Source organism: Ascaphus truei, chromosome 4 (assembly GCF_040206685.1).
Source record: "Ascaphus truei isolate aAscTru1 chromosome 4, aAscTru1.hap1, whole genome shotgun sequence".
Lineage (NCBI taxonomy): Eukaryota > Metazoa > Chordata > Amphibia > Anura > Ascaphidae > Ascaphus > Ascaphus truei.
The window spans coordinates 85,435,876-85,463,429 of record NC_134486.1 but is presented as its reverse complement, the minus strand read 5'-3'; the positions used below and the strand labels follow the sequence as shown (position 1 = coordinate 85,463,429).

The following is a 27,554-nucleotide window of genomic DNA, read 5'->3' as shown; positions in this document are numbered from 1 at the left end:
CTACACAATGTAAGCATGGTAGATTTGGGGAATCAAATCATGTATACAACATTAAGACAACCATACCATAGTTATTGTAATGATTTAAAAAGCATTAGTTAATATCCTTAATATTAACACAATTTAATGTAGATGTTCTTAAATCCCACATTTTCAGAACACAAAACTAAAATCTCCTTTTATGTGATGGGTTAAGAAACGAGAGTGGGCCAACAGTACTGATAAATTGCAGCATGTGACGTAGCATTGCATGGCGAGAGTACATTATTGTGCTGCTCTTACATTCCACGAGCTGCTGCTTCTGTTCTAGGTAACCATAGTTGGGGTATGGTGCTAAAAGACAAAAAAAAAAAAGTATATCATTTGTAAAAATGTAGACAACACTGATAATTTCACTAGTTAGTCAGATATCTTACATTTACTGTGAAGGAAGGGTTTAGGTATCGAAGCAGGTCAGTTTGTGTTACTAAGTTTCCCATCTCATCACATAATGAAATGATCTGCAACTGAATCCAGAGTCAGTCTGTCATCAAGACCTTAGTGGCTGCAAACATAGGACAAGGGATGCCCACACAACCTCTCTGCTCAAATCTGGCTTGGAACAAGAAGCAACTCTAGCCGTAGGGACCTTTTGGCCCTTCATGAAACTTCTAGGATTAACCCAATTAATCAGATAAAGAAAATTGATCATTTACTTTGAAATGCCTATTTCAGATATCAGGTACAGATGCACCAGGCCAAGACTGCAGAGTTCCTATGAGTTTGTAATGCCCTCTGCTGGGAGAAAACGCTCGAAAATAATATATCATCAAACATTGTTTCCTCAGTGGCTGCAGACTAAATTAACACTTTTTACTTTGGTTTGGGCTCTGGCCTTCCATCAAAATTGCAAAACAAGTTTTAAAATAAATAAATGAATAAGTAAATAACAATAGCGAAACTGGCAGAGTTTCCCCATCCTATTTCCACCAAAATCATTTGCACTGCTGTGTGTAAAAGCAGTGTGTACCTGTACAGTAACGTGTAGTTATGGAGATAGGGAAAACGCCCATTGGTTCAACCATGATTCATAAATAATGTACCTATGAAAGTGAATTATTCAAATAAAAACCCCTACTTATTTAAAACTTTGAGGCAAGGTAATCTGCTCTTCTTGTGTGTCTAGCTAAATGTCATACCTTTTCTCCTTTTTTAAGAAACATTTGTGATGAAGGCTACGATAAGTTTTTTCTTACACATAGTTTGCACTTGCCAATTTACTTCTCAGAACATGTTAGACCTTCATGCTTGCTAATGTTAATGGTATGCAGTCAGAAGAGGTCTACATGATTTTTATCATATATATTACCTGGTTCTTTCTTTTCGTAATACTGATGTATGCCAAGGTCTTCATCTATATCATCATGAAAGGAAAAAAATGGTTAGACATACATATTGTCTTGCTTGTCTACGAAATATCATTAAATAATTTTTCCACATAAATACAATCTCAGAGCTTATAACAAAAATGTAAGAAGTCATCCGACAGTTTAATTTAACAATAAATTAACATGTGATCTAAAATGTCCCCCTAACCTGAAAGTAATGTACATTCACTCTGCATGTTGGTTATGCTCACATGGCTGCAAAGATGTAGAACTAACTAGCTGGACAATGAAACGCATTTCTGGTTGTATATTTTAGATGTGTAATCATATCAAATAAAAGTCAGGTCAACAACTTAAGTACTACTAGTGGGTGCATGAAACAGGCAAATGTGGTAGAATTAAGAAAAAATGAAGAATGTAAAATTTAAGACAGGTTCAAGGAAATCTTTTGGATTAGGAAATAAGGTCTTAAAATGACTAAAATAATGATTAAGGGCGAAATATTCTGTTTGCAGCGTTACAATCATATTATTTGTGGATACACAACACTTGAATAATAAAGAGACACAACTCTCCCGGTTTTTATTTACTTTCTCACACATTTTGGTTTCTATTTCGTTCTCTACAAATGCAATACCATCTAGATCACAGCTTCGTCATTACCGGAAATAAATGGTATCCACATTTTTTCCATTAATGTTCTAAATAAATGGTCTGAGCTCAGAACACGTGAAGTGGAACATTTTTACATGGGACTCACAATACAAAAGTAATTCATTTAAAAAATAAAATGTAGCTGAAACATGGACTCAACAAGTAAAAAACCCACAATTTGAAGGGAACAGTTACTTTGTTTTCAAAACTACTATTTCGTATATTTTAGTTTTCTAATATTGGCAACATTTTGATTCATTTTCCATGGTCCCTCTCTTTTGCTCTAGAGAAAATCAAAGTAACAATAACTCTCTTGTGAGGATTCAGTCACGGCAATCTATTGAAATAACTTGAAACTCTTTACTGTTCAAAGTGACCTGCAACACATTGCAAGCTAACACATTACAAGCCCTTATAGCAGCAATGGGGTTCCATAGTTCTCCTAGAATAGAACTTCAATGAAACAGATTTACCTCCAACGTGTAAGGTATTCTTCAAAGACCACAGGTACAGCTCAGCCAGGCAGAAAGACATTTGTAGATAGAAAATAAGTCCTGTCAAAGAAAGGAACAACATGTGCAAATGAATGGTCTCTGTTACCAGTAATCATGAGAGTCTTTTAGAGTCAGTAGTAGTCTTATTATCGCTTTTGTTAAAAAAAGCAGAACACTTCAGGAATCAATAAAAAAAGACTTTTCATTTTCACTGTTACAGAGCACATGAAAGAAAGGTTTATCCTAGAATTTAGAATTAGGCTAATATTTAATTACAAATCTGATGTATACATCTGCAAAAATATGCCAAAGCCATAAATGATTCCTTCAGTGCAACCCCAACTTCTTAACAAAGGTCCTATCAAAAGTAAACTCGTACTGAAATCTAGAGCGTCATAAACTGAGCTGCAATATGATGCACATGTCCTTTAAGAAACAACATATTTACATATTTTCATGGGGGAAAAAATTAAATACTCTTTACATGACACCTACCGAATTAGTAAACTCCATGCAGGTAATGTATAGAAAAATGTACTACTTCAAGCTCACAAATCACTTTTAATTGGGTGTATACACGTTTACAAGGTTTCGAGTTGTTCCAAGTGAATCTAACAGTATTTTTAGGTTGCATTTTTGGCAGAAGGGAAGTGAATATACAAGTCCTAAGTTATAATAGAATGTAAAATCATTGTAAATGTCCATATTCTTAATTGATTCATCTATTAGTGCTGGTTAAAGTGGTAATACCACTTACTAAACAGCTTAATTTAAAAGGTATTTTGCACTCAAATTCTGGTACCATGTGCCCAGTATTCTGCTGGTATTCTCTGCAGTCCCAGAAGATGATACTCAAATACTTTTCTATTTGAATTACAGTAGGCTGTAATAAATTGCAGAAAATCAATTCTTGTATTTTTATGGATGAACTGATAAGAACCTATGAGCACCAGCCTCAGGATTTTTGAGATACACAAAATAAATTCTGCATATTCTGAACTAAAATAACAATGGGTCACTACTACTATATAGCTGCAAACCAAAATTAACACGAATTAAAAATACAGATGTTTCATTGTTGTATGCCATTGATACTGTTTTTTTTTTAATAACATACATAATAGCTATGCATGCACATTACACATTTATATACAGTTCCCACAAATTACATAGCCCCATTCAGTACGAGCATACAAAGTAATATAATATGACGTACATATACAATGCAGCAATAATCGCTTCAGACATGAATAAGGATGGCAACAAGGGAGGGGAGAGCCAGGACAAGTGTTCTGGGCCCGACGGTTGTGGGGGACTCGGCCGGCCAGCGCTGGAAGCTGGGCCTGGCAAGTGGTAAAGATCAATGCCTGCGTCTGGCTGCCCGGCCTCTGGTTGCCGCTGGGCCCTGGCTTTCCACAGCTGCTGCGGGCCTTTCTCTCCCACCGGCGCACGTCAGAAGCTGGGCCTGACTTTGGGGCAGCCTAGCTTTCGTCGCGCACTGGCATGAGAGAGGGGCCCCACACGCGAGACAAGGAGGCACGCAGCAGCTGGGAAGAGCCGGGGCCTGGAGTGGGACAGAGGCAGGCCCTGCCGGAGTTCCACAGAAGCTGGGAAGAGCCGAAGACCGGCAACAACCAGAGGCCTGAGACCATCCCCAAGGTAAGTGTGTGCTGTATGTATTTGGGGATATGAGGTAGTGTTGAAAGTATTTGGGGATGGGGAGGGTAGTGTTGTATGTATTTGGGGATAAGGGGTAGTGTTGTAGGTGTATTGTGGAGGGTAATTATTGTGGGGGGGATTGTGTGGGCAAATTGTATGGGTATTGGGTGGGAAATGTGTGGGGGGGGGGTCAGGGAGTGAGGAGGGAAGGAGTGTGAGGAGGGGGGATTGAGTGAGCGGGATTGAGTGAGCTGGAGTGATAGCAGAGGGGGCAGAGTGGGAGAGGAGAGAGGGGGTGTAGGAGTGAGGAAGAGAGAGAGGAGTGAGGAAGAGAGAGAGAGGGGTGAGGAAGAGAGTGGGAAGAGTGAAAGATAGAGGGGGGGGGGGGGGGAAGAGACATGGGGGAGACCAATGAGATGTGAAAGGGGGGGAGACTCATAAGACCGCTGATTTTACAGTTGAAATGCTAGTCCTCGGCCCAGGAAATCTGTTGGCGGCCCTAAACATGAAAGCAAATATAGGAAAAGGAATTCCCATTTTGCTAAGCATACTATACAAGTACAGTGGTTTTCAAAAGGGATTCCGCGGAACCCCGGAGTTCTGCAAACACCCCTCAGGGGTTCCGCGACCGCCAGGGGGGGGGGAGAGCCGGGACAACTCTCCCAGGTGTCCCAGGACCGGGAGCACGGCGGCACCCCCGCATAGCAGTGACCCGGCATCCCCAGCAGCCGGCAGCTCACTGCTATCCTCTCTGTCTGCTCTGGTCGGTGCGCACTCTCGCAGGGAGGGAGGTTACGGGGGGTAACATTCCAAGAGCTTCCCACCTGAACTGGTCCGGACAGGAGTGTATGTGTGTGTGTAACTGGGAGAGTGTGGGAGTATGTGTGTGAAAGTGGGAGTGGGAGTGTGTGTGTGTGTGTAAGTGGGAGTGGGAGTGTGTGTGTGTGTAAGTGGGAGTGTGTGTGTGTGTGTGTAAGTGGGAGTGTGTGTGTGTGTGTAAGTGGGAGTGTGTGTGTGTGTGTGTAAGTGGGAGTGTGTGTGTGTGTGTGTGTGTGTGTGTGTGTGTGTGTGTGTGTGTGTGTGTGTGTGTGTGTGTGTGTGTGTGTGTGTGTGTGTGTGTGTGTGTGTGTGTGTAAGTGTGTGTGTAAGTGGGAGAGTGTGTGGGACTGTGTGTAAGTGGGAGTTTGGGTGTGTAAGTGGGAGAGTAAGTGGGAGAGTAAGTGGGAGAGGGAGTGTGTATGTGTGGGAGTGTGGAAGTGGGAGTGTGTGTGTGTAAATGGGAGAGTGTGCACGCACTCAAGGGGGAGAGGGAGCGTAGGGGGAGAGAGATGGGGGCGACGAGACGCGGGGGGGGACGAGAGACAGGGGGCGAGGGTTGGAGTTCCCCAGAATTTCAAAATCGAATTCTGGGGTTCCCTAACCAAAAAAAGGTTGAAAATCACTGAGTTAGACACAAGCAAAAGCCGCAAGGACAAATATAAGTGCCTTTGGTATCGCATTGCATGGTCAAGAGGGGAAAGTGCATTTGGTAAGAGGGTGATTTAGTCAAAGGAATCTTAATGCTAATGAAATCAATTTATAATTAACCCTTGAAATCCGGTAAACAAGAAACTTGGCGAGCACTGAATGGAAACTTAATTTTGGAGATTGCGGGCAGTAAATCAAAAAGGCTTCAGGTCTTGAAAGAGAGGTAGATACAAGGATGAATGCAGCCTTCAGCGAAGGGTAAGAAGTGAACTTGAACGAGAGGACGAAAATGTTTAATTAATGTAGATTTTAATGGGAAGGGCAGACAGTTACTGATAAAGGTGATAGTGAGATGATTCTAGCAGAAGCATTTTGAACAGACTGTAGGAGAGTTGGAAGGTTGAGAGGCCTATTAGTATAATAAGCAAGGTGGAAATGTTGAAATCATTCATTAGGGTATCTGTCTGAAGGAGATGACAGCAATGTTGCAGCAAAGTAGTGGTGTAGTCACAGCTGTATTCTTAATTGGTGGGATTCACAGAAAATCTTGAGTTAAATATGAAACCGTTTCCAAACATATTACCAATATAATGCGTCACCATAACAATGTGCTCAGAGGTGGACAGTGATTTGCCATGTCATCCAGAGCTGCCATCACATTGCAAGTACAACTAGAAGAAATACAAACATTATATTTAGATAATCCTGACAACCTACACAGCGCTTTAAGTAGAATGACAGGCACAACATGTCCCTGTCCCATAGAATGGATAAGACAAATAGTTTGGTGCCCGTGTCACAGGGTGAAAAAGTGACTTGGCTAGGTGGGTAGACTTACCATGCTTTCGCCAAAATTTGTAATAAAGAGCTACTCTTTTTGAATTAAGAAATATAAAAGGGTTAATGAAGCAGCAGGCTTTATATATCATTTTGAAAAGAATAAAGAGAGATTAAATGGTTAATTAAATTTGTATTACAGGCAAGCAGGATTAAATGTAAGAAAGTTGGGGACCTAGAGGGATGTGCAACGGAATTTTTCTAATTTTGCTCTTAGAGACAAGGTAATACACTAGCTGCATTCCCATAGAAACTGGAAGGTTTGATATCATTATGTATTGAGTGATCTTGCCAAACTGTGGATTCTTCATTCATACTTCAGAAGCCCTTTAGTATGGGACTACAATAATCACGGTGGGAAATGCTGAGATCATTTATTAGGGTTTTAATCTGAAGGCGGACTGTGATGTCCTTCTTTTGCCCCAATAATTTACCTCGATTTCGAGGGGGTGATCGAGCCAACTACTCTAACGGTAGTAATTGGTAGCAGAAAGTGTTTTTAAAGTGTGGAAGTCCGAGAGTTTTTTCCCATAAGTATGAAAAAACGAAGCTGACTGAACCACCTGTGCTGAAGCAGTGATATCCTTAAAACCTAGCCTATTGGTATCCATTCAGGACCAAGTTATTATCTTCAGTACAAAGTAGTTAGTCTTACTGACACGCCGAGGGGTTAACAACCACTTAGCTAATTTTTCAGTCTTGCAGTACGTGCTGAAAAGAGGGCATGTGCATCTCACTCCATACCGAACCCAGCTCACCCAAACACGGACCAGGCTCATCAAACCCAGCTCACCCGACCTTGGACCCATCGTACCCCACTCCAGAACCCGTGAACCCCACTTCAGACCCTGTTCACCTCAGATCCAGCACTCCCAACTCGAGACACAGGTCACCCGACATTGGAACCAGCGCACCCCTTTTGAGAGCCAGCTCTCCCACCAAGAGCAGAGATCCAGTTTTACTGGTCATTTTTTTCAAGGATAGCATGGTATTGCCAAATGTTTTTTTTTTTACAATTCCGATGACATGCCATGCACACCTGTGGTACAGACCTGCCACCGATCATGCACAGGTACCAGAGCAGGACTAGGGAATGGACTCACTTGAAGAAAAAAATGGACCTCATGTTACAGAGGATGGACCATATAGTGAGGCGCCTGGATGGGCTCTATGGACTTGTGGAAAGACTTTCAAGAGAGACCACCACATCTAGAAGAAGCATCCTCTCTCTCCCGAATGTGCCCCCAGAACTGGAGCATTTCATGTAGAGTTCATAACATACATTACTGTTTCAATAGCCTCAGAATACAGTACGTTGAATGTAGCTCAAATATACACTAGCATCCCTTATCATTACTGCAAAGAACTACAAAAGCCGCAAATCACCTTTCGGTAGCTGCAGCAGAGCTACGGTCACGGGTCTGACACATACACTGAGTTGGCGTGGAATGTCATATGTTTCCCGCGGTCACGGGATCAGCAAGTCTTGCTACAGCTGTATTTTTTACCTTTGCTCTTATAGACTTGTTCACAACCCAAAACCTATAGAAAAAGAGCACTATAAAAGAGATCTCTTACAGTGCAGCCCCTTTAATGAGACTTTAAAAGAAAAAGAAAAAAAAAACAGCTCTAAAATTGCAAAACATCTAGCACCATAACATAGAGCCAAACAGTGTTTTCCCTTTTACTACATACTCTGCTTCCCCTGGGTCCGTCTTGTGCATCGCTAATACCCGGCCGCTTTCCCGCATCATGCAGTCATATTAAACAGCCATTGAAGGATACAGGGATCATTCAATTTGAAACTGAAAGTATCCATTATTTGGAAATGTGACAGGACGGTTAGATAATTTTGTATATATTATATTAACAATATAAAAGGTTTATTTATCTTTTAGTTGCAATATTAATTCACATGAAATAGAGTTTTTTGACCAGCTTACACATACCAACAATGTTAGAAAAATCAGTAGATTGCAAAGGCTATTTAGTTACCAATAGGTTGGCGTTTTCTGAAATGCATCAGGAACATCCCCCTTGGATAACTCCAATGAATATGCAGGATTTCTACCAGAGAACAAGATTTTAAGATAGAAGCGCATAATAGATTTGAAAAGAAGAATTATAATATGGATCAACCTCTGAGGATTTACAAAGAGTAGAGAATTTAGTGAGATAATCTGTTGAATAATAGTGTGGAAAACGAAGATGAGAGGGATTGAGGTGCCAAATTTATAATGAGGGCGCTTAAAGATTAAAAACAGGAATAAAAACACTGGTATATATTAAAGGAAACTGATAGTCTTGGTAAGTCTCCCTGAAAACTCAGGTATACTCTAGATTATAAGATCTTGTGAGCAGGGCTCTCGTTCCCCTTTGTATCGGTTTGCATTCATATGTTCATTCTTCTCCCCCATTGTACAGGCATACCCCGCATTAACGTACGCAATGGGACCGGAGCATGTATGTAAAGCGAAAATGTACTTAAAGTGAAGCACTACCTTTTTCCCACTTAACGATTGCAGTACAGTACATGCATCGTTATGTACGTGCATAACTGATGTAAATAACGCATTTGTAACAGGCTCTATAGTCTCCCCGCTTGCACACAGCTTTGGTACAGGTAGGGAGCCAGTATTGCTGTTCAGAACGTGCCGACAGGCGCATGCGTGTGCTGCCGTTTGCCTATTGAGCGAGATGTACTTACTCGCGAGTGTACTTAAAGTGAGTGTACTTAAAGTGAGTGTCCTTAAACCGGGGTATGCCTGTACCTTGTTTAGGATTGTGGTGGTGCTTTATAAATAAACGATATCAATAATGTCTAGAAAAAGAAAGCGAATCGTAAAAATGTGCTGGCCCCAAGTGAATTAAGAAGAGTTTGCATACATAAACAGGAAACATAATTTATCCAAAGGCCAATAAGGAGGCTTCAAGTGTTTTTTAACTCAAGATGTGCACCTACATTTTAGATTTATGTGACAAAACAGATTTATTTTATTTTTACATCTGGAAGCTCAGGAGTAATGTACAATATCAACCAGTTTATTAGCTGTAATGCACCTTATGCTGTTTATATTCTTGAATGTCCTTGTTCCAAACAATTTTGGGTGAAAAAAAAAAAAAGTCCTTGGAAAATCAGGTTAATTGAACATAAAATAAATATATGCAACATGGTGTTTCCATGTATATATATATATACACATATGCATGACCAGGTTGTTAAAAAAAAACGCGGGGGGGCTTAATTCTCAATAAATGCTGCTAAATCAATATCAATATTTAACCCCTTCAGTGCCCTAATGATGTACGGTATACACAGTCACTGCTCCTTGTTCGTTTTTTAGGGGCTGCATGCGATCCTGTTTGCGTACTGTTCTGTAGGGGCGGGCCAGCCCCCTCCCCATCTCATCCAGCCCGACGGCCGAAACAGAAGCCGCATCACGTGATTGCTTCGAAGAGCGCTCACATTATGCGGAAGTGCCAAAGGGTCCTAGGCCACGAAGGTGGCACAACTCTTTGGCACTGAAAGGGTTAAACCTTTTGGTGACACAGTGTTTAATGAAAGAATCCAATAAGTTTCTGGTGTCCATGTTTTAATGAACAATCACCACCTCAAACACTAGACATATACATTCGATACCTTTTACTGGGATTTTTGTTATGGGACAAAGCTAAATGCATGGAAACACCATGTTGGATATATTTATTTTATGTTCAATTAACCTGATTTTCCAAGGACTTTTTTTTCCCCACCCAATATATATACACATACATACATATACACATACATACATATACATACACACCCACACACATACATATATACATACATATATATATATATATATATATATATATATATATATATATATATATATATATATATATATATAGTGTTCGACAAACCTATACATTTGCTCGCCCCGGGCGAGTGGATTTAACCCCCGGGCGAGTAAATATTGGCCCAAGCAGCACACGTTTGGTACTAGGTGGCGAGTAGATTTTTTGGTGATTTGTCAACCACTGTGTGTGTGTATGTATATATATATATATATATATATATATATATATATATATATATATATATATATATATATATACTAGCTGAGACACCCGGCGTTGCCCGGGATGTAATGTTCCTGCTCCTCTCTCTCTTCCCCTGTCTCCCCCCTCCCTCTCTCTCTCTCTCCCTCCCTCTCTCCCTGTTTCCCCCTTCTCTCTCGCTCTTCCCCTGTCTCCCCCCTCTCTGTTTGTCCCCCATTCCCATCAATCGAGCCCCCCCCTTTCCAGCTCCGTTCCCCCCTCCTTTACAGCTTCATGCAGTGTGTGTGTGTGTGTGTGTGTGCGTCAATCAGTGTGTGTGTGTGCGTCAGTCAGTGTGTGTGTGTGCGTCAGTCAGTGTGTGTGTGTGCGTCAGTCAGTGTGTGTGTGTGCACGTCAGTCAGTGTGTGTGTGTGTGTGTTCGTCAGTGTGTGTGCGTCCATCAGTGTGTGTGTGTACGTCAGTCAGTGTGAGTGTGTGTGTCAGTCAGTGTGCGTCAGTCAGTGTGTGTGTGTGTGCGTCAGTCAGTGTGTGTGTGTGTGTGCGTTCGTCAGTGTGTGTGTGTGTGTGTGTGTGTGCGTCAGTCAGTGTGTGTGTGTCAGTCAGTGTGTGTGTGTGTGTGCGTCAGTCAGTGTGTGTGTGTGTGTGTGTGTGTGTGTGCGCGTCAGTGTGTGTGTGCGCGTCAGTCAGTGTGTGTGTGTGCGCGTCAGTCAGTGTGTGTGTGCGTCAGTGTGTGTGTGTGCGCGTCAGTCAGTGTGTGTGTGCGTCAGTGTGTGTGTGTGCGTCAGTCAGTGTGTGTGTGTGTGTGTGTGTGTGTGTGTGTGTGTGTGTGTGTGTGTGTGTGTGTGTGTTTCAGACAGGCAGTTCGTGTGTCTGTTTTTGTTTGCCCCCTCTGCTTTTTCCTCTGCCCTACCGCAAAGGGGGGGTGGTTATTGATAGCTGCTCACGCTCCCGGCTTCCTGGCCTGGCCGCTGGTCCGGAGGGGGGGGGGGGGTGGGAGTGGGGGAGTCGATACCTGCTGGCACCACCTCAGCCGCAGGGGGGGGGGGGCTTTGGCGTCGTGAGGTGGAGGAGGGGTGGCGTTTGAGGTGAGGCTGTGGCGCCGAGGAACGGGCAGCGTGGGTAGCGGTGAAGAGGCTGGGGTTTGCTGTGGGTGTGAGGGGGGGGGGGGAATGTGGGGAGAGGAGAGGTGAGGCGGCACCGAGGAGCGGGCAGCGTTGGTAGCTGTGTCGGCGGTGGGTGAGTGTGACCAATGAGGCGTGCGGGGCGGGGCTGGTCCACGGACCAATCTGATTGGCCTTTAGGACAGCACATACGTTTTCAAAAAAAAAATATATATATATATATATATAGATATAGATATATAGATAGGTTCCTTACCGAGTAGATACAGGATCCCAAGATCACGAGGCAAGAAGGAGACAGCACACTCAAAGGTACAAAAAACAGCGTGTATTCAGTAGAAAAACCGGCACATAAACCCCACGTTTCGGTCCTTGACACAGGACCTTTCTCAAGGGAGTGCTGATTGATATATCTATCTATATATATATATATATATATATATATATATATATATATATATATATATATATATATATATATATATATACAGTGCTCGACAAACCCGGTCGCCAACTCGCCAGCTGCGATCGGATATTGGCTCGTGGCCAGTAACTTTTCCACTACTCTGCAAAATAAAATCCCCTGCTCGAAAAAAAAAAAAAAAAAATCCCTTTAGCTGATAGCTGATTGGCTGTGAGCGGGATGGAGTTACCAGGACTTCAAACCACCCTTCCTTCTCTTCACGGGTAAGTAATGATGGGGGGGAGCGGGTGTGCGCGTGTGTCTGCTGCTGCTCCTCCTCCTCTATATATCCTTCTGTATAATTGTGCCAGCTCCTGTAATTTACAAGACCTGCACTGATCCAGTCATGGAGGATTTTGAACAGATACTTGAGGTGGGGGGAATTTAATGCACTTTAAAATATTTATATATACACTGATACATCCTGCCCCCGGTCCCTGGTGCTCTCGCTGTCTGCGCGGGTCGGGAGATAACGCCCCCCCCCCCCCCCTCCGGCACTCTCCCGCTGTCCGCACGGGTCGGGAGATACCGCCCCCCCCCCCTCCGGCACTCTCCCGCTGTCTGCGCGGGTCGGGAGATACCGCCCCCCCCCCTCCGGTGCTCTCCCGCTCCCCCCCCCTCCGGTGCTCTCCCGCTGTGCGCGCGGGTCTGGAGATACACCCCCCCCCCTCTGGCACTCTCCCGCTGTGCGCGCGGGTCTGGAGATACACCCCCCCCCTCCGGCGCTCTCCCGCTGTGCGTGCGGGTCTGGAGATACACCCCCCCCCCCTCTGGCGCTCTCCTGCCGCCCCCCCTCTGGCGCTCTCCCGCTCCCCCTCTGGCGCTCTCCCGCTGTGCGCGCGGGTCTGGAGATACCGCCCCCCCCCTCCGGCGCTCTCCCGCTGTGCACGCGGGTTGGGAGATACCGCCCCCCCCTCCGGTGCTCTCCCGCTGTCCGCGCGGGGCGGGAGATACCGCCCCCCCCCCCTCCGGCGCTCTCCCGCTGTGCGCGCGGGTCTGGAGATACCGCCCCCCCCTCCGGTGCTCTCCCGCTGTCCGCGCGGGGCGGGAGATAGTAGCCGGGTGTTTCTCCCCTCCCTCTCTCCCCTCCAGCGCTCCTGAGATACTGTGAGGTACTGAGAAAGAGTGTGTGTATGTGTATGGGGGAAAGAGACTGAGAGAGAGAGAGAGAGTGTGTGTGTGTGTGTGTGTGTGTGTGTGTGTGTGTGTGTGTGTGTGTGTGTGTGTGTGTGTGTGTGTGTGTGTGTGTGTGTGTGTGTGTATATATATATATGGGGGAGAGAGAACATGTGTGTGCAGGACACCAGAGGTAACCCCTCCAGTCAGTCACCCCACACCCAGTCACCCCACCCAGTCAGTAATCCCACCCAGCCACCAATCCCACCCAGTCACCCAGTCAGTAATCCCACCCCCACACAGTCACCCAGTCAGTAATCCCACCCCCACACAGTCACCCAGTCAGTAATCCCACCAGTCACAGTCAGTAATCCCACCCCCCACCAGTCACACAGTCAGTCATCCCACCCCCCACCCAGTCATCCCACCCAGTCATCCAGTCACCCAGTCAGTAATCTCACCCAGTCAGTAATCCCACCCAGTCACCCAGTCAGTAATCTCACCCAGTCAGTAATCCCTCCCAGTCACCCAGTCAGTAATCCCACCCAGTCAGTAATCCCACCCAGTCAGTAATCTCACCCAGTCAGTAATCTCACCAGTCAGTAATCCCACCCAGTCACCCAGTCAGTAATCTCACCCAGTCAGTAATCCCACCCAGTTACCCAGTCAGTAATCTCACCCAGTCAGTAATCACACCCAGTCAGTAATCACACCCAGTCACCCAGTCAGTAATCTCACCCAGTCAGTAATCCCACCCAGTCACCCAGTCAGTAATCCCACCCAGTCACCCAGTCAGTAATCTCACCCAGTCAGTAATTCCACCCCCACCCAGTCACCCAGTCAGTAATTCCACCCCCACCCCGTCACCCAGTCAGTAATTCCACCCCCACCCAGTCACCCAGTCAGTAATTCCACCCAGTCACCCAGTCAGTAATTCCACCCAGTCACCCAGTCAGTAATTCCACGCAGTCACATATAACATTGCGGGAATGAGGTACCTGGACATTGAGGGACTGCGGATCAGGTAAGATCCCAGGCGGGATTGCTGCTTTAGATATTGTGAAGATGGGGCGTCCAGCCACTGGTTAATGGGTGCAGGAAAATAGTCACACACATACACACACACACACACACACACACACGTAACAAGGACTAATTGTAGTAAAGTATAAATGTAATACAATAAATAAACTTATGTCAAAAAATAATGTTTTACTAGGAATTAACTTTAAAAAATTTTAAGTGGGGCTGGGGGCGGAGCTAGGGGAGGGGCTGGGGGTGGAGCAAGGGGAGGGGCTGGGGGCGGGGCTAGGTGGCGAGTAGATTTTTTGGTTTGGCGAGTAGATTTTTGGGTAATTTGTCAAGCACTGTATATATATATATATATTTTTTTGAAAACATATGTGCTGTCCCAAAGGCCAATTTGATTGGTCCGTGGACATATATATATATATATATATACAGTGTTTGACAAACCTATACATTTGCACGCCCCGGGCGAGTGGATTTAACATTGTGGCGAGCTCCTATTGGCCCAAGCAGCACACGTGTGGTACTAGGTGGCGAGTTGATTTTTTTACACATTTTTTAATCATACATCTATTTTATTTTTACTCAAATGTTTACCTTACTTATTTTAGCGCATTTCTGAATCCAGTTTTTAGATTCTCTTATTTTAGATATGTGTTTTATTTATTATTTGGGTTCTTTTATTTTGTTGTATTTATGGCCTGCTCATTTACTGGTCACTTGCAGCACTTTCACACACTTATGTTATTATGATCAGGTTATATACTTTTGCATGAGTTACAAACTCCAGTCCTCAAAGGCCACCAACAGGACAGGTTTTAAGGATATCCCTGCTTCAGCACAGGTGGCGTCGTATCAATGAGTTACTGTGCTGAGCCACCTGTGCTGAATCAAAGATATCCCCAATACCTGGCCTGTAGGTGGATCTTGAGGTCTGGAGTTGGCCACCTCTCTACTATTGTATATATGAATATATGGAAAGAGTATTAAATACCACCAAACCCGGAATACCAGTACACAGACTTAACTGGGCTTACTATGTGCCTCTAATTGTGAGTGCAAACCTGGTAATTTAAGTATATTTTTATCTTATGAAAACCTATTACACTACATTTTCTGTCTCTACGCATATGACCATCAACTGGGAAATTGATACACGGTTTGAATACTATATGGTATATGAGTCGGGCCCAACTGCAGCGCTGGCCGGCCGGGCCCCCTGCAGCCTCCGGGCCCGAGACAATTGTCCCAGCCTCCCCCCTGTCGACGGCCTTGCCTGTAGGGAGGCAGTCTTCACTGCTTTTGGGATTACTGCACTTTGTGGGTTAGAGGTGTTTTGTCGCAGAAACTAAATGGCATTGATACATTTATTCTCTAATACAGTACAGTGGTTTTTATCCTTTTTTCGTTAAAGGAACCCTTTAACTATATTGTGAAATTCTGCGGAACCCCTACCCTCTCTAACAGCGCGTCTGAGATCAGATGCATTGTAAGGAACCCCAACCCTCTCTAATAGTGTCTGAGATCAGATATATTGCAAATTCTTATGCATTTCTTACCATTTTCAAATGAGCTGAGGAACCACTGGAAGCTCTGTTGAAAAACACTGCTCTAATACAGTAACTTTTCATGACAATTTTTAATGTTGCAATCTTGGCCCCATAAAATTGATCACAGCCTGCAAACAAATGTAGCGCTCTTCAGGACCAATATGAACCAGTAGAACTTTTCTTCCAACACAAACTTACAAGAGAAAAAGACCATGCTTCATACATATTTATGCAGTGTCATTGTTACAGATATTCTATTTACAGAGACAGCTATTGATTAAGCAAGAGGGTAAAAGGATCAAAGACAGCTAAACATAATGACTTTAAAGGTAACACTATTCATAGGGAAGACATGTGCAGTGTGTGCATCACTCACACCTCTGACAACATTAATGAAGTGCAGCAGGGATACTGCAGACGAGCCTTACATCTGTAAAACTGTCTGAGAGCATGGGTGTGAAAAGTTAGAGGGGTCCCATTCAAGTACAAGGTATAATGGGTGAACATGATGGTGCATAAACAATCAAAAGTTGAAAAGTTCACACACACAGTCTAGTTCTTTGTGAAGACTCAAAAGGTTGTCCTTTAAATAAATGGTAATAATACACTATAAAAGGGATAAATGTGAACAGTACATATTTAAAATCTATTATTCTTCACTGAGATAAATAAGACACTCAGAACAGGACTCCAAAATATAATAGTTAAACATAAAAAAAATGAATACCTTTTTCTTATTTTTTTACTTTTTGTAGTAATCTGCTAAAAAAAACTCCCTGTCCAAAAGGCAGGTACAAAACAACAAAACATTTCTTTTTTTAATTAACGAAACGTTGGTCCATTTTTTCATTCAAAATATGTATAAAAAATAATTTTAATTCCCTTTTGTGTCATTCATTTTACTCCACATTTATATATTTTTTTTAACTTTTTAATGGATCACTGTCTAATCACTGGCAGTGTTTGCTATGCTTGGACTAAGAAAGGGACGCTGTCTCAAGGCATGAGATTTTGGTTCACAGTCTCTAAAATAAAAATAAATAAAAATGAGGCAAAATAAAATAAATAAATGCTGTTTCCTTACACTCTCTTATCCTAAAACAGACGTCAGGAAAAAGAAAAGAAAAATAGCATGTGATAGTTAGTGTGATACCTTATAATAATCCACATAGTAAGCAAGTTGACTGGTATGCAAAATGTTCAGAGTAATAATCATTGTGCTCAGGAAGTCCAGGAAGATAGATACACCAGTCTGTCACAACATGCCTCAGGTGTGAGTAGGCATCAGGTAAAGACCCAAGTGAGAAGAGTTTTTACATGCATCAGATTAAGGCATCTATCTGTCTCCATTATATTCAGCATGAATTAATTTATGCCTGCAGGTCAAAAAAAACACACAATATCACACACACACACACACACACACACACAATATCACACACACACAATATCACACACACACATCACACACACACACACACAGCGTTTAGATAGAACGTAAATATGTGTAACGGGTTTCCCCCCCACCCCCCCCCCCCAATCTCACATTGGCCCGGGTACTCTAATAACCAACCCCCATTACGTGTTAGTGTTTGGTGGTGCACCTGTAGGCAACAGGACTCCTGTGTCTCCCGCTTGATGGTATTAGGGGATGTCATCAGGACAGGTAGCTGAGGTAGTGGGTGCAAGTTCAACTTACATCATGTGCAGCGCCTCCACCTCATCAGGGTCTATGCTTCCGCAGGGAGATGGTCCTGGTGAGGAACTCCTTCTTGATGGTGACTGCCACTGTTGAGTAATTTCACACTCACACAGTGGGGGTTTCGTTAACAAGGTCATCTTTATTGCAGATTGGGATGTAGCAGACTGCCCCATGCAGCTGCCGGCTCTAGCCGCACATCTCTCCGTGCTGTCCCTTTGCCAGGTACGCCCTCCCAAATTGAAGTGGGATTCCCTCTTCTCCTAGGGAGATCCTCTCTGTGCCAGGTCCCTGGACACAGAGTGGCTTAGACAGGCCGATTGGTCAACCTGGACCGCTAGTTACTGCACTAGGGTCACAAAGTGTTCCTACAATCCCTTATGCAGGAAAATACAACTTCCCAACAACTTCCCACAGCTGCTCGAACCCACTAACTAACTGTGTTGTGCCTTATATACTTCAGGAGGCAGGCGCATCCCTGATGTCACTATCCAGGGACTCAGAGCATACAGCCACTCCCCTCCATACATAGGGCACCTCACCATGGTGTGAGGGAAAACCTCCATAACTACTGCTGGCATACCTGTACATACCAGGACTTACTGCCAACAGAGAGGAAAGTAATATACCATTATTATGCATGGCTATATAGTCCCCCTGGTGAATCCCCACCGTCCCGGCTGGGGCCTAAATTTGGTGTACCTTGCTCCAGGAAACACTGAAAAAGAACACACAAATTAAGCGTCAAACATTATCACCTTCACATAATAATGCAAGAACCTTCCGCTCACTGACCAGCAGGGAGCGTTAAAGAAAAAGGCAGACCACTCGTTGACGGGACCTAATAATAGTGTCGAGGGTCTGGTTTCTTCACCTCCCGCCCCGCTGCATCGGTGACTGTCACGCTATACTCTCGGGGCAGGCCTCGCTCATTACAATACACCACTTTGTGCATATAAATGCTGCGCCCAATTTTCCAAACCCCCATCAGTTGGGAAACCCTCTGCTCAGCTTGAACGCCCTTAATGCCCCCTCCCTTATTGACGATATAATATTCTATATCATTACGAAGCCACCTCTCTCGATTGTCCTCTATCTCCCTCATCAGAGGTTCAGGGACATATGGGTACTCAAGCCCATGAGACCGTTTATACTGGGCTGTAATGGCCCGTTCAGCTCGGCAGGCCCGGGTTAATTTAGTTTGCCCAGTCTTTCCCGGTAACACCCATGACAGGGGCTCATCTGACTCCACCGGATCATCTAACCCTTCAAATCCCTTTGGGGTAATAAGACCCCCTTGAATTCGGTCCCAACTTACTCGCAGCTCTTTGAGGTATGCCTCATCGTCGAAATCCCCGGGAGCCCACCAATGGTCAACTACCCCATCCCTCTCTAGAATGAAACGGGTGCGGTCTATCCAGGCGACATAACCCTCATATAGTGGTGCCCACCATCGAGTTTCCCGTACCTCCTCCGAGTTGGATTCTAGTGGCTCCTCCTCTTCAGGCCCGCCCGATGATACCCCTGAAGTACCCTCAGATTGCGTAACCTTTCCCCGACGCTGTGACCAATGTCCACCCGTGATCCCCAACATACTAGCACAATCACTGGGCACCGACCCTCGTCGGGAAATCCTCCCTCCACCCTCCGATCCATCATCCGAAGTTCCCCAGTCCATGCTCCCAGTCCGTTCCTCGGTAAGACCCCGGGAATCCCCTGACATCCCCAGGCTAGAGGTAGACCCGAAGGAACAGGTGACAGAGACAGGGGATTTAACTAGGGCCTTGGGGCTAACTTTGGGGATGGACGGGGTTGGGGGACGGGGCCGGATAGTAGGTTACGGCAGGGTTACGGCCTGCTCCTCAGCAATACCTGCCTCACTTCCGCCACAAAGTCCGTTCTTTCCTCCGGCAGCAGAGCTTCTCGCTCTCCGGCTCGAGCGCCCACTCCGTCTGTCTGTAGGGGATCGACTTCCACTGCTCGACCGCAGAGGCGCGATCACCTCCCACTCGATGCCGCCCTGGTCGTCCGGAATCTCCTTCGTACACGCACGTGCTTCGACGCCATCTTGGGTTGGGTCCCCAATCGAGACCTCTTCCTCCACGAGGACATCCGGCAACGCCCGTCTGCTACGCGGTCCAGCCTAACCCTGGATCCGCTCCTCCTTCACCTCCACCCCCTCGGTCTGCGGCGAGCACTGAGCTAGCCTACTGCTCCGCAGGGTCGGGGTGGATCGACCTCCTTCCGACCCGCTAGTCACCACGGCAGTGGGACTCCGGCGATCGGGTTGTCGCGGTACTGGAGACACTTGACTGCGTGTCTCCACACCACGAGGAATAGCATCTCGCCACGGGATACCACTGGTATGGTACTCCGTCAACAAGTCCTGTGCATCTGCCAGCCTGGCACACTCCTCGTCCGAGGACTCTAATTTACAGTTCGGGCGGGGTATTCCAGTAGAGGACCGTCGATGGGCTCCTTTCCGGTCACCTCTCCGATGGCTAGTTTTCTCTGGCTTGAGAGCCCGGCTTGATTCTGGCTCCGCGGGGCCTGTACTCACGCCACAGTGCACCCGGAAGCTCCGCCGCCGACATCGGGGTAGAATCCTTCATTCCCCCAGCTTGTACCGGCACAAACGTCGTCATGGGCCACATATATTGCAGTCCACAGTGAGGACATCGAGCCTCGCTGCCCACAGCTCCGCCCGGCAGTCTGCACTGCAGGCAGAGACAGACCACTGTCTCCACACCCTCTACGCGGATAATCAGGAAGCCTCCTGGAACCGAATAGGGATGGGTAGATATCAAGGGACTCTGATCCACTTTCTCGGAATGTTCAGCCATAGTCACCAACGGAGGCACTCTTCGTAGAGGTCTGTATCGATCAATGGCTCTTCGCAACTGAAGGGCAGGGGATGGTTGAACAATCCCTCCCCCTACTTCCTCCATCGGCATCCGGTGGAATTGCAGACCACTCCCCCTTGTTGAAACTAGGGGGATGTCTCGTAGACTTGTAGGCTGACCCAGCACAGGTGCAGAGTGAGTCATAGTCCATGAGGGCGCGGCTCCAGCTTTCGCGCCAAACTCCCCAGCAGGGTGGAGTCCTCTCGTTGCCGCCAATCCTGGCCAACAATTAGCAAACTGCAAAGTTGCAAGACTTTCTGCAGCTGGCCCACGCGGTGTCCCGGGAACGCGGGAACCGCCATCTTGGGGAGTACTGTCCTTCTTCATATTTGAGGTAGCGTCTGGCTGTTTGTTTATTGGTGTATAACAAAGTCCATTTCGTTCCTCCCATCTCGCAAGGCTGTCGTCCTCACTAGTCTCGAGGGTACTTTCCCGAGAACATAGGCAGGACAAACACGGCGCAGCCACGGCTTTCACGCCATTCCATAACAAGCTCACAAAAGTCTCCTCTGTAGCTTGTTCTTCTTCCTCAGTCCGACATCCTGGACCTTCTGCTCTTTGCAGATCCTCCATTCTGACGGTTGTTTCTCAATCACTGTATACTGGGTTATTGTACATGGAGCTCCGCTCTGCGGGGCAGCTACCACATCAGTACAATAAACATGCCTTGTACACCACCTTGTGTACCTAATGTAGATCTGACTCGTGTTTGCACTACCTCAGGCTAGGCTCACTCTCAGTGTCTACTGTATCTCCTTCCTCCTAGTCTGTGCTCCCTTCGGTAAGTGATCTGGAATGGCTAGAGTACTCTGGGGCTTCCATGCAGTACTTGGGCGTCTACCTCTCTTGGTCAGCCTAGTGCAGACCCTCTCCTGACCTAGTTAACAGGCTATCCCTTCAGGCATCCTACCCCTAGCGCTACCTCAAGGTGACTCGGACAGCTATAGCCCCTCTCCAGACCCACTAACTCCTCTCAGGTTCCCAGGCTACTCCTGCGGTTCCATCCCAACACAGCACAAAGTGGCAGCATACACTTTCCCTGTTTCCTAGTGTGCCTAGCAAAAGCCTGTCCTGTTGACAGATATATATATCTCTCAGCAGCGCCTCCAATTGTAACGGGTTTCCCCCCCCCCCAATCTCACATTGGCCCGGGTACTCTAATAACCACCCCCCATTACGTGTTAGTGTTTGGTGGTGCACCTGTAGGCAACAGGACTCCTGAGTCTCCCGCTTGATGGTATTAGGGGATGTCATCAGGACAGGTAGCTGAGGTAGTGGGTGCAAGTTCAACTTACATCATGTGCAGCGCCTCCACCTCATCAGGGTCTATGCTTCCGCAGGGAGATGGTCCTGGTGAGGAACTCCTTCTTGATGGTGACTGCCACTGTTGAGTAATTTCACACTCACACAGTGGGGGTTTCGTTAACAAGGTCATCTTTATTGCAGATTGGGATGTAGCAGACTGCCCCATGCAGCTGCCGGCTCTAGCCGCACATCTCTCCGTGCTGTCCCTTTGCCAGGTACGCCCTCCCAAATTGAAGTGGGATTCCCTCTTCTCCTAGAGAGATCCTCTCTGTGCCAGGTCCCTGGACACAGAGTGGCTTAGACAGGCCGATTGGTCAACCTGGACCGCTAGTTACTGCACTAGGGTCACAAAGTGTTCCTACAATCCCTTATGCAGGAAAATACAACTTCCCAACAACTTCCCACAGCTGCTCGAACCCACTAACTGTGTTGTGCCTTATATACTTCAGGAGGCAGGCGCATCCCTGATGTCACTATCCAGGGACTCAGAGCATACAGCCACTCCCCTCCATACATAGGGCACCTCACCATGGTGTGAGGGAAAACCTCCATAACTACTGCTGGCATACCTGTACTTACCAGGACTTACTGCCAACAGAGAGGAAAGTAATATACCATTATTATGCATGGCTATATATGTATAATCCCCAAAATTACTGGTCCCACAACTAGAAAGTAGGGCAGCCCCTGGGTGTACCCAACTTCCTGCAGAACACTGTACCACAATTTCAGGCTCAGAACAATAACCTTACCCATAGTGTATCAGAGGGTCGATATCGTGCTGACTCAGCCATCTCCCTGGAACATGGGAATGTAAGCAGGGCATTTTATTAACAAGGGTTTCTTACAGACTAGATGTAGTTAAAAGATCCAGTAATTGTATTGATTCTGGAGGTCAGACTTGTTGTAGGTTGTGATATCTTTAAGCTAACCAACATAAGTTCTTCCATCGATTAGACTTTATAGTGTACAGATTTCTTCTTAACGTATACAGTCACTTAACAGTGTATGTTTAACAGGATGTGTCAGTACACTTGAAAAAGAAACATATGTGGTTTAGAATTCTCCGTGCACTATAGTTTAATGCAGGGGTGCTCGCGCCCCCCCCCCCCTTACACTAATGCGGCATCAAATTACGCCTCGTTGCCATGGAGACGCAATCAGAAGCATTTCATTTAAATGCCTTGGGGAAGAGCGCAGGGCCTCTGCAACCGCCAGCGCCCCCCCAGAAAGATCTCACGCCCCCCAGTTTGTGCACTGCTGGTTTAATGTACTGTATGAAGAACTGTAATGTTGGCTCTCTAAAGGTATCACAACATACAACAAATTTACAGACCAGACTAATTATGTGAACACGGAGTATGAAAACCCCCCCGATATTTCTGTGTCGTTGTCAGGTAAATATAGCACTGGTTCTGCTACAATAACATTATTTAAATATATGTATATAAGTGTCCAAAGGAGTGCTAGTGGGCGTGGCTAAATGTATACGACAAAAAACAAACAAAGATGCCCAAAGCTACTTCCAATGTGACAAAAATACACAGTGCAATACCTATATATTCTCTTGGAAAAGGGTCATTTAGTTTAACCCTTTGGACAAAGCGTCTTAAGCCTGCTGCCACTTTCAAGGCATGACCGTTAGCAGGTCCTAACTCTCCCTGGGTTAAAATTTTAACTCAGGGAGTGTTAGGACTTGCTAACGGTCATGCCTTGTAAGTGGCATCAGGCTTAAGACGTTTTGGCCAAAGGGTAAAACTAAATGACCCCTTTTCAAGAGAATATATAGGTACTGCACTGTGTATTTTTATCACATTGGAAGTAGCTTTGGGCATCTTTGTTTGTTTTTTGTTGTAAACATTATTTAAATGTCTGATTTTAAATGGTGGTTCTCAAACTGTGGCCCCTGGTAATGCACAAAGCCTTTCAAACTTCACTTCAGCTACTCTCTCCTGCAATGCGGGCATTTGTTTTACCCAAGGCGGAACGCCCTTGAGGAAGAAACCTGATGTTTCAAAAACTCTGTGGACTATAATTTCATATTTTAAGAAAACTAATGTCGGTCCACTAAAAAAAATATCACAACCCACAATGAATAGAGATAAAATATGGAACTCACTGAAAGAAAAATAAACCTTAAAAAATAAATAATTCAAACAAGTGCTTCCAAGGGGGACTTAAAAAAAACTGCCAAATATTTTAAACAGTGTTTCAATTTTCTATGTTATGATCTCATCTTGAAGACTTAAATATGCAGCCCTTACATATAACACTGACTAACACAGTGTTTTTCAACCTGGGTTCCTAGGAACCCTTGGGATTCCCGGGCATCCCTAAAAGGGTTCTCTGCAACTTTCTGACTCCTCTCTCACATTTGCCCCTCACATTCAAAACATTTCTAAAACTTGACGCTTTTTCCTCCGCAATATAACTAACATACGCCCTTTCCTCTGTTGTTCGACTGCTAAAACTCTGACTCAGGCCCTCATTCTCTCCCGTCTTGATTACTGTAACCTCCTGCTGTCCGGCCTTCCTGCCTCTCACCTGTCTCCCCTACAATCTATCCTAAATGCTGCTGATAGAATCACTCTACTCTTTCCTAGATCTGTCTCAGCATCTCCCCTCATGAAATCCCTCTCCTGGCTTCCGATCAAATCCCGCATCTCACACTCCATTCTTCTCCTCACTTTTAAAGCTTTACATTCTTCTGCCCCTCCTTACATCTCATCCCTAATTTCTCGGTATGCACCATCCAGACTCTTGCGTTCTTCTCAAGGATGTCTTCTTTCTACCCCCTTTGTATCTAAAGCCCTCTCCCGCCTTAAACCTTTTTCACTGACTGCCCCACACCTCTGGAATGCCCTTCCCCTCAGTACCCGACTAGCACCCTCTCTATCCACCTTTAAGACCCACCTTAAGACACACTTGCTTAAAGAAGCATATGAATAGCACTGTGGATATTCTAAACACGATACATAATGCTTGGCCCCCTGCAGACGCACTTACCAGAACTCCCTCCTACTGTCTCTGTACGTTCTCCCTACCTACCAATTAGACTGTAAGCTCCTCGGGGCAGGGACTCCTCTTCCGAAATGTTACTTTTATGTCTGAAGCACTTATTCCCATGATCTGTTATTTATATTATCTGTTATTTATTTGATTACCACATGTATTACTACTGTGAAGCGCTATGTACACTAATGGCGCTATATAAATAAAGACATACAATACAATACAATTTGAAAAATTGTATCCAATACAGAAGAATGTACAATGCAACTTATTTGTTTATAAAAAATGTTTTACCAGGAAGTAATACATAGAGAGTTACCTCTTGTTTTCAAGTATGTCCTGGGCACAGTTATAAAAAAAATACATGGTTACATTAAAAGAACTGGGTTATACAGTGAATTCAGACATTTCATGGACAGATAGAGTTGGAAAATTGGGTAAAGGGGATAAAGCGCTTGTAATTTTCCGATTGAAATAGAGCAGCTTTAACATCACCAAACATCAGCCGAACGGCAGCAAATGGCTCACACCCTTTAGCTGCCCTCCGGCTGCACCAAAGGCTGTCCGCCTTTGGGGCAACGCAGACGTACACTGGGGTGGTTGAGATTGAATCTGTTGCAGCTGTGAACAAAAAGTTATTTGTGTCCTCTTGGCTCATTAACATTTCAGTGGGTGGGGGTTGACGTTCCACAATTGCAGTATGAACGTGTGAGTTGAGATGTACTTTGTACCTCTGTCCTAGAGATCTGCATTTTGAAGAATGTGTTTGTCTTTGTTGTGCTGGCCGCACAAACAGGATTCTCCTCGCCTGAAACGGTTTCCCCGCACTTTGGAACTGTACTTCTGATTTTCACCATAAATCATGCATATCAATTAATTCATGTAAAAATATACAACGTCATTATTTCAGATGTGTGGGATTTTGAAGGAGTTTAAAAAATAAATTTTCAAAAGAGCTTACTTAACCGTTTGGGTGCCCCAAGGCACCCATACAGACTATGTCATACATGAAATGCTTGTTTTCTAAGTGGGGGGTACGTGTTTGCAGAGAATGTGATCGGAACGGAGTATACTCTTCGTCTTTTTACATTGAGGGGAGACTGTCCGTGGCAACATGATTGCAACACCAGCAATCCCGTGGTTCAGAGCTGGAAGACTCGTGGCCCTCTGGTGTCGCCGCTCTTCCAGCACTCAAAGGGCTATAGCCAAATCAAATCATCTGGTATCTTCAGGTATCAACATTTCGCCCTTTGGTTTCAACATTTCATAAACAAAACCAAAATATTAATATCTAATCTTCTTATCCATTCTAAGCTTCTCAGTGAAGCATTCAGCTTTATGGCAATCACTTGGAAATATAATAGTATTTGTAACTCTTCTCTACAATGAAAGAATAAATCATACTTCTTTCGAGCCATCACTCACATTCTGAATGTGTATTGGGGTAAGAGTAGAACATTGCTTCCTCTCCTCATTTATAGGAATTAATGTGATTTCTGCCCAGCGCTTAAATGCATACAGTATATACGCATTTTATTTCTCGGAGCGCTGAAAATTATTACAACTGCTTTAAGTACATGCATTTTCTAAAATAAATAAATTTAAAAAAAAAACACTTTATTTTTGGAGGGATTACATATTAGAGCTTTCACACACATACATACATTTACACACGTATATGTACTATTTATTTACTTTTAATCTTCCTTTTTTCTAGTGCTGATAATCATTTCAATTTCAGGATGTTAACTCCGTATATATACTGTACACAATGTTTTTTTTAGGGAGAGGCGCATAGGCAAATTTTCCAAGAAGGGAAACTTCATTTTATCCTCAGGAACTAAATTACTCAGACCCTCTCCCCTCCTCTCTAAGGCTACGGCTCGCGTGCCTGCGAGGATCTCAGTACGTGTAGCCGAGTTCCCCGGTCTGCAGTAAGCTGCAGGGGGGAAGATAAGGGTGGGGAGGGGAGGGGGGCGTGACGGGGGAGCGGCCGTGACGTCACCCGGCAGGTTCGCCCTCATTGGCTGAATTGCCCGGGGGCATAGACTAGCGCTCCGTCGCGAGTCCTGATCTCAATTCTCTTGAGAGCAGGAGTTTGTCGACGCAGCGCAGCGGCCCACCCTTGCAGCAGGCCTGGCCCCATTGTGGGGCGGCTCTTCTCCCTGCAGCGGCGGACACAGCAGGCGCTGCAGTAGTCAGCGGGGACCTGGCCTAAGAGAGAATATTAACTAGAAGAGACACCAAGGCAGGGAAAAAGATCAAAAAGAAGAAAAAAAAAGGAAAAGAATGAGAAATTGTTTACCTCCTGACCCAGTGGGGATTTTTAATCTTTCCTCACAAGTACTCACCAATGATCAGGGTCTCTCTTACTCGTGCCAATGCAATTTGTTGATTTAAATAATGTTGTATGCAAGGTAACGTTAAAGAGACATTTTCTATTGAATAAGTCTAAAGAAAGATAATGGTGTTACTATTTAATTCTAGAGAACAGGATTGTATTAATGATTTAACCTCGCTCCTGGTGGAATTTCTAATACAGCTCAACCCCGTTATAGCGCGATCCGCTATAACGCGGATCCGCATATAACGCGGTTTGAGTGTGGACCCCGAATTTAAGAAAAAAAATTTTTTGCACACTGCATACATTTACAGCACACTTCATACACTCACAGCACACTTCATACACTCACAGCACACTGCATACATTCACAGCACACTTCATACACTCACAGCACACTGCATACATTCACAGCACACTGCACACACTCACAGCACACTGCACACACTCACAGCACACTGCACACACTCACAGCACACTGCACACACTCACA

The 27,554-nt window shown here is 45.1% G+C and overlaps 1 protein-coding gene across 4 annotated transcripts in view; it reads right to left on the bottom strand.

Annotated features, from left to right (window-relative positions):
• WDPCP (WD repeat containing planar cell polarity effector) overlaps window positions 1-27,554 on the bottom strand; it is a 361,726-nt gene that overhangs the window by 280,731 nt on the left and 53,441 nt on the right. For 3 of the 4 annotated variants that reach the window (XM_075596140.1, XM_075596139.1, XM_075596141.1), the window contains 3 exons: window positions 2,495-2,575; window positions 1,349-1,393; window positions 283-333 (listed from right to left, as the gene is read on the bottom strand). In XM_075596140.1, coding sequence (XP_075452255.1) covers window positions 283-333; window positions 1,349-1,393; window positions 2,495-2,555 — 157 coding nt within the window. In that variant the 5' untranslated portion in view covers window positions 2,556-2,575. Of the gene's footprint in view, window positions 1-282; window positions 334-1,348; window positions 1,394-2,494; window positions 2,576-6,224; window positions 6,313-27,554 lie in introns of all 4 variants that reach the window. The other variant, XM_075596138.1, reaches the window with a different exon arrangement.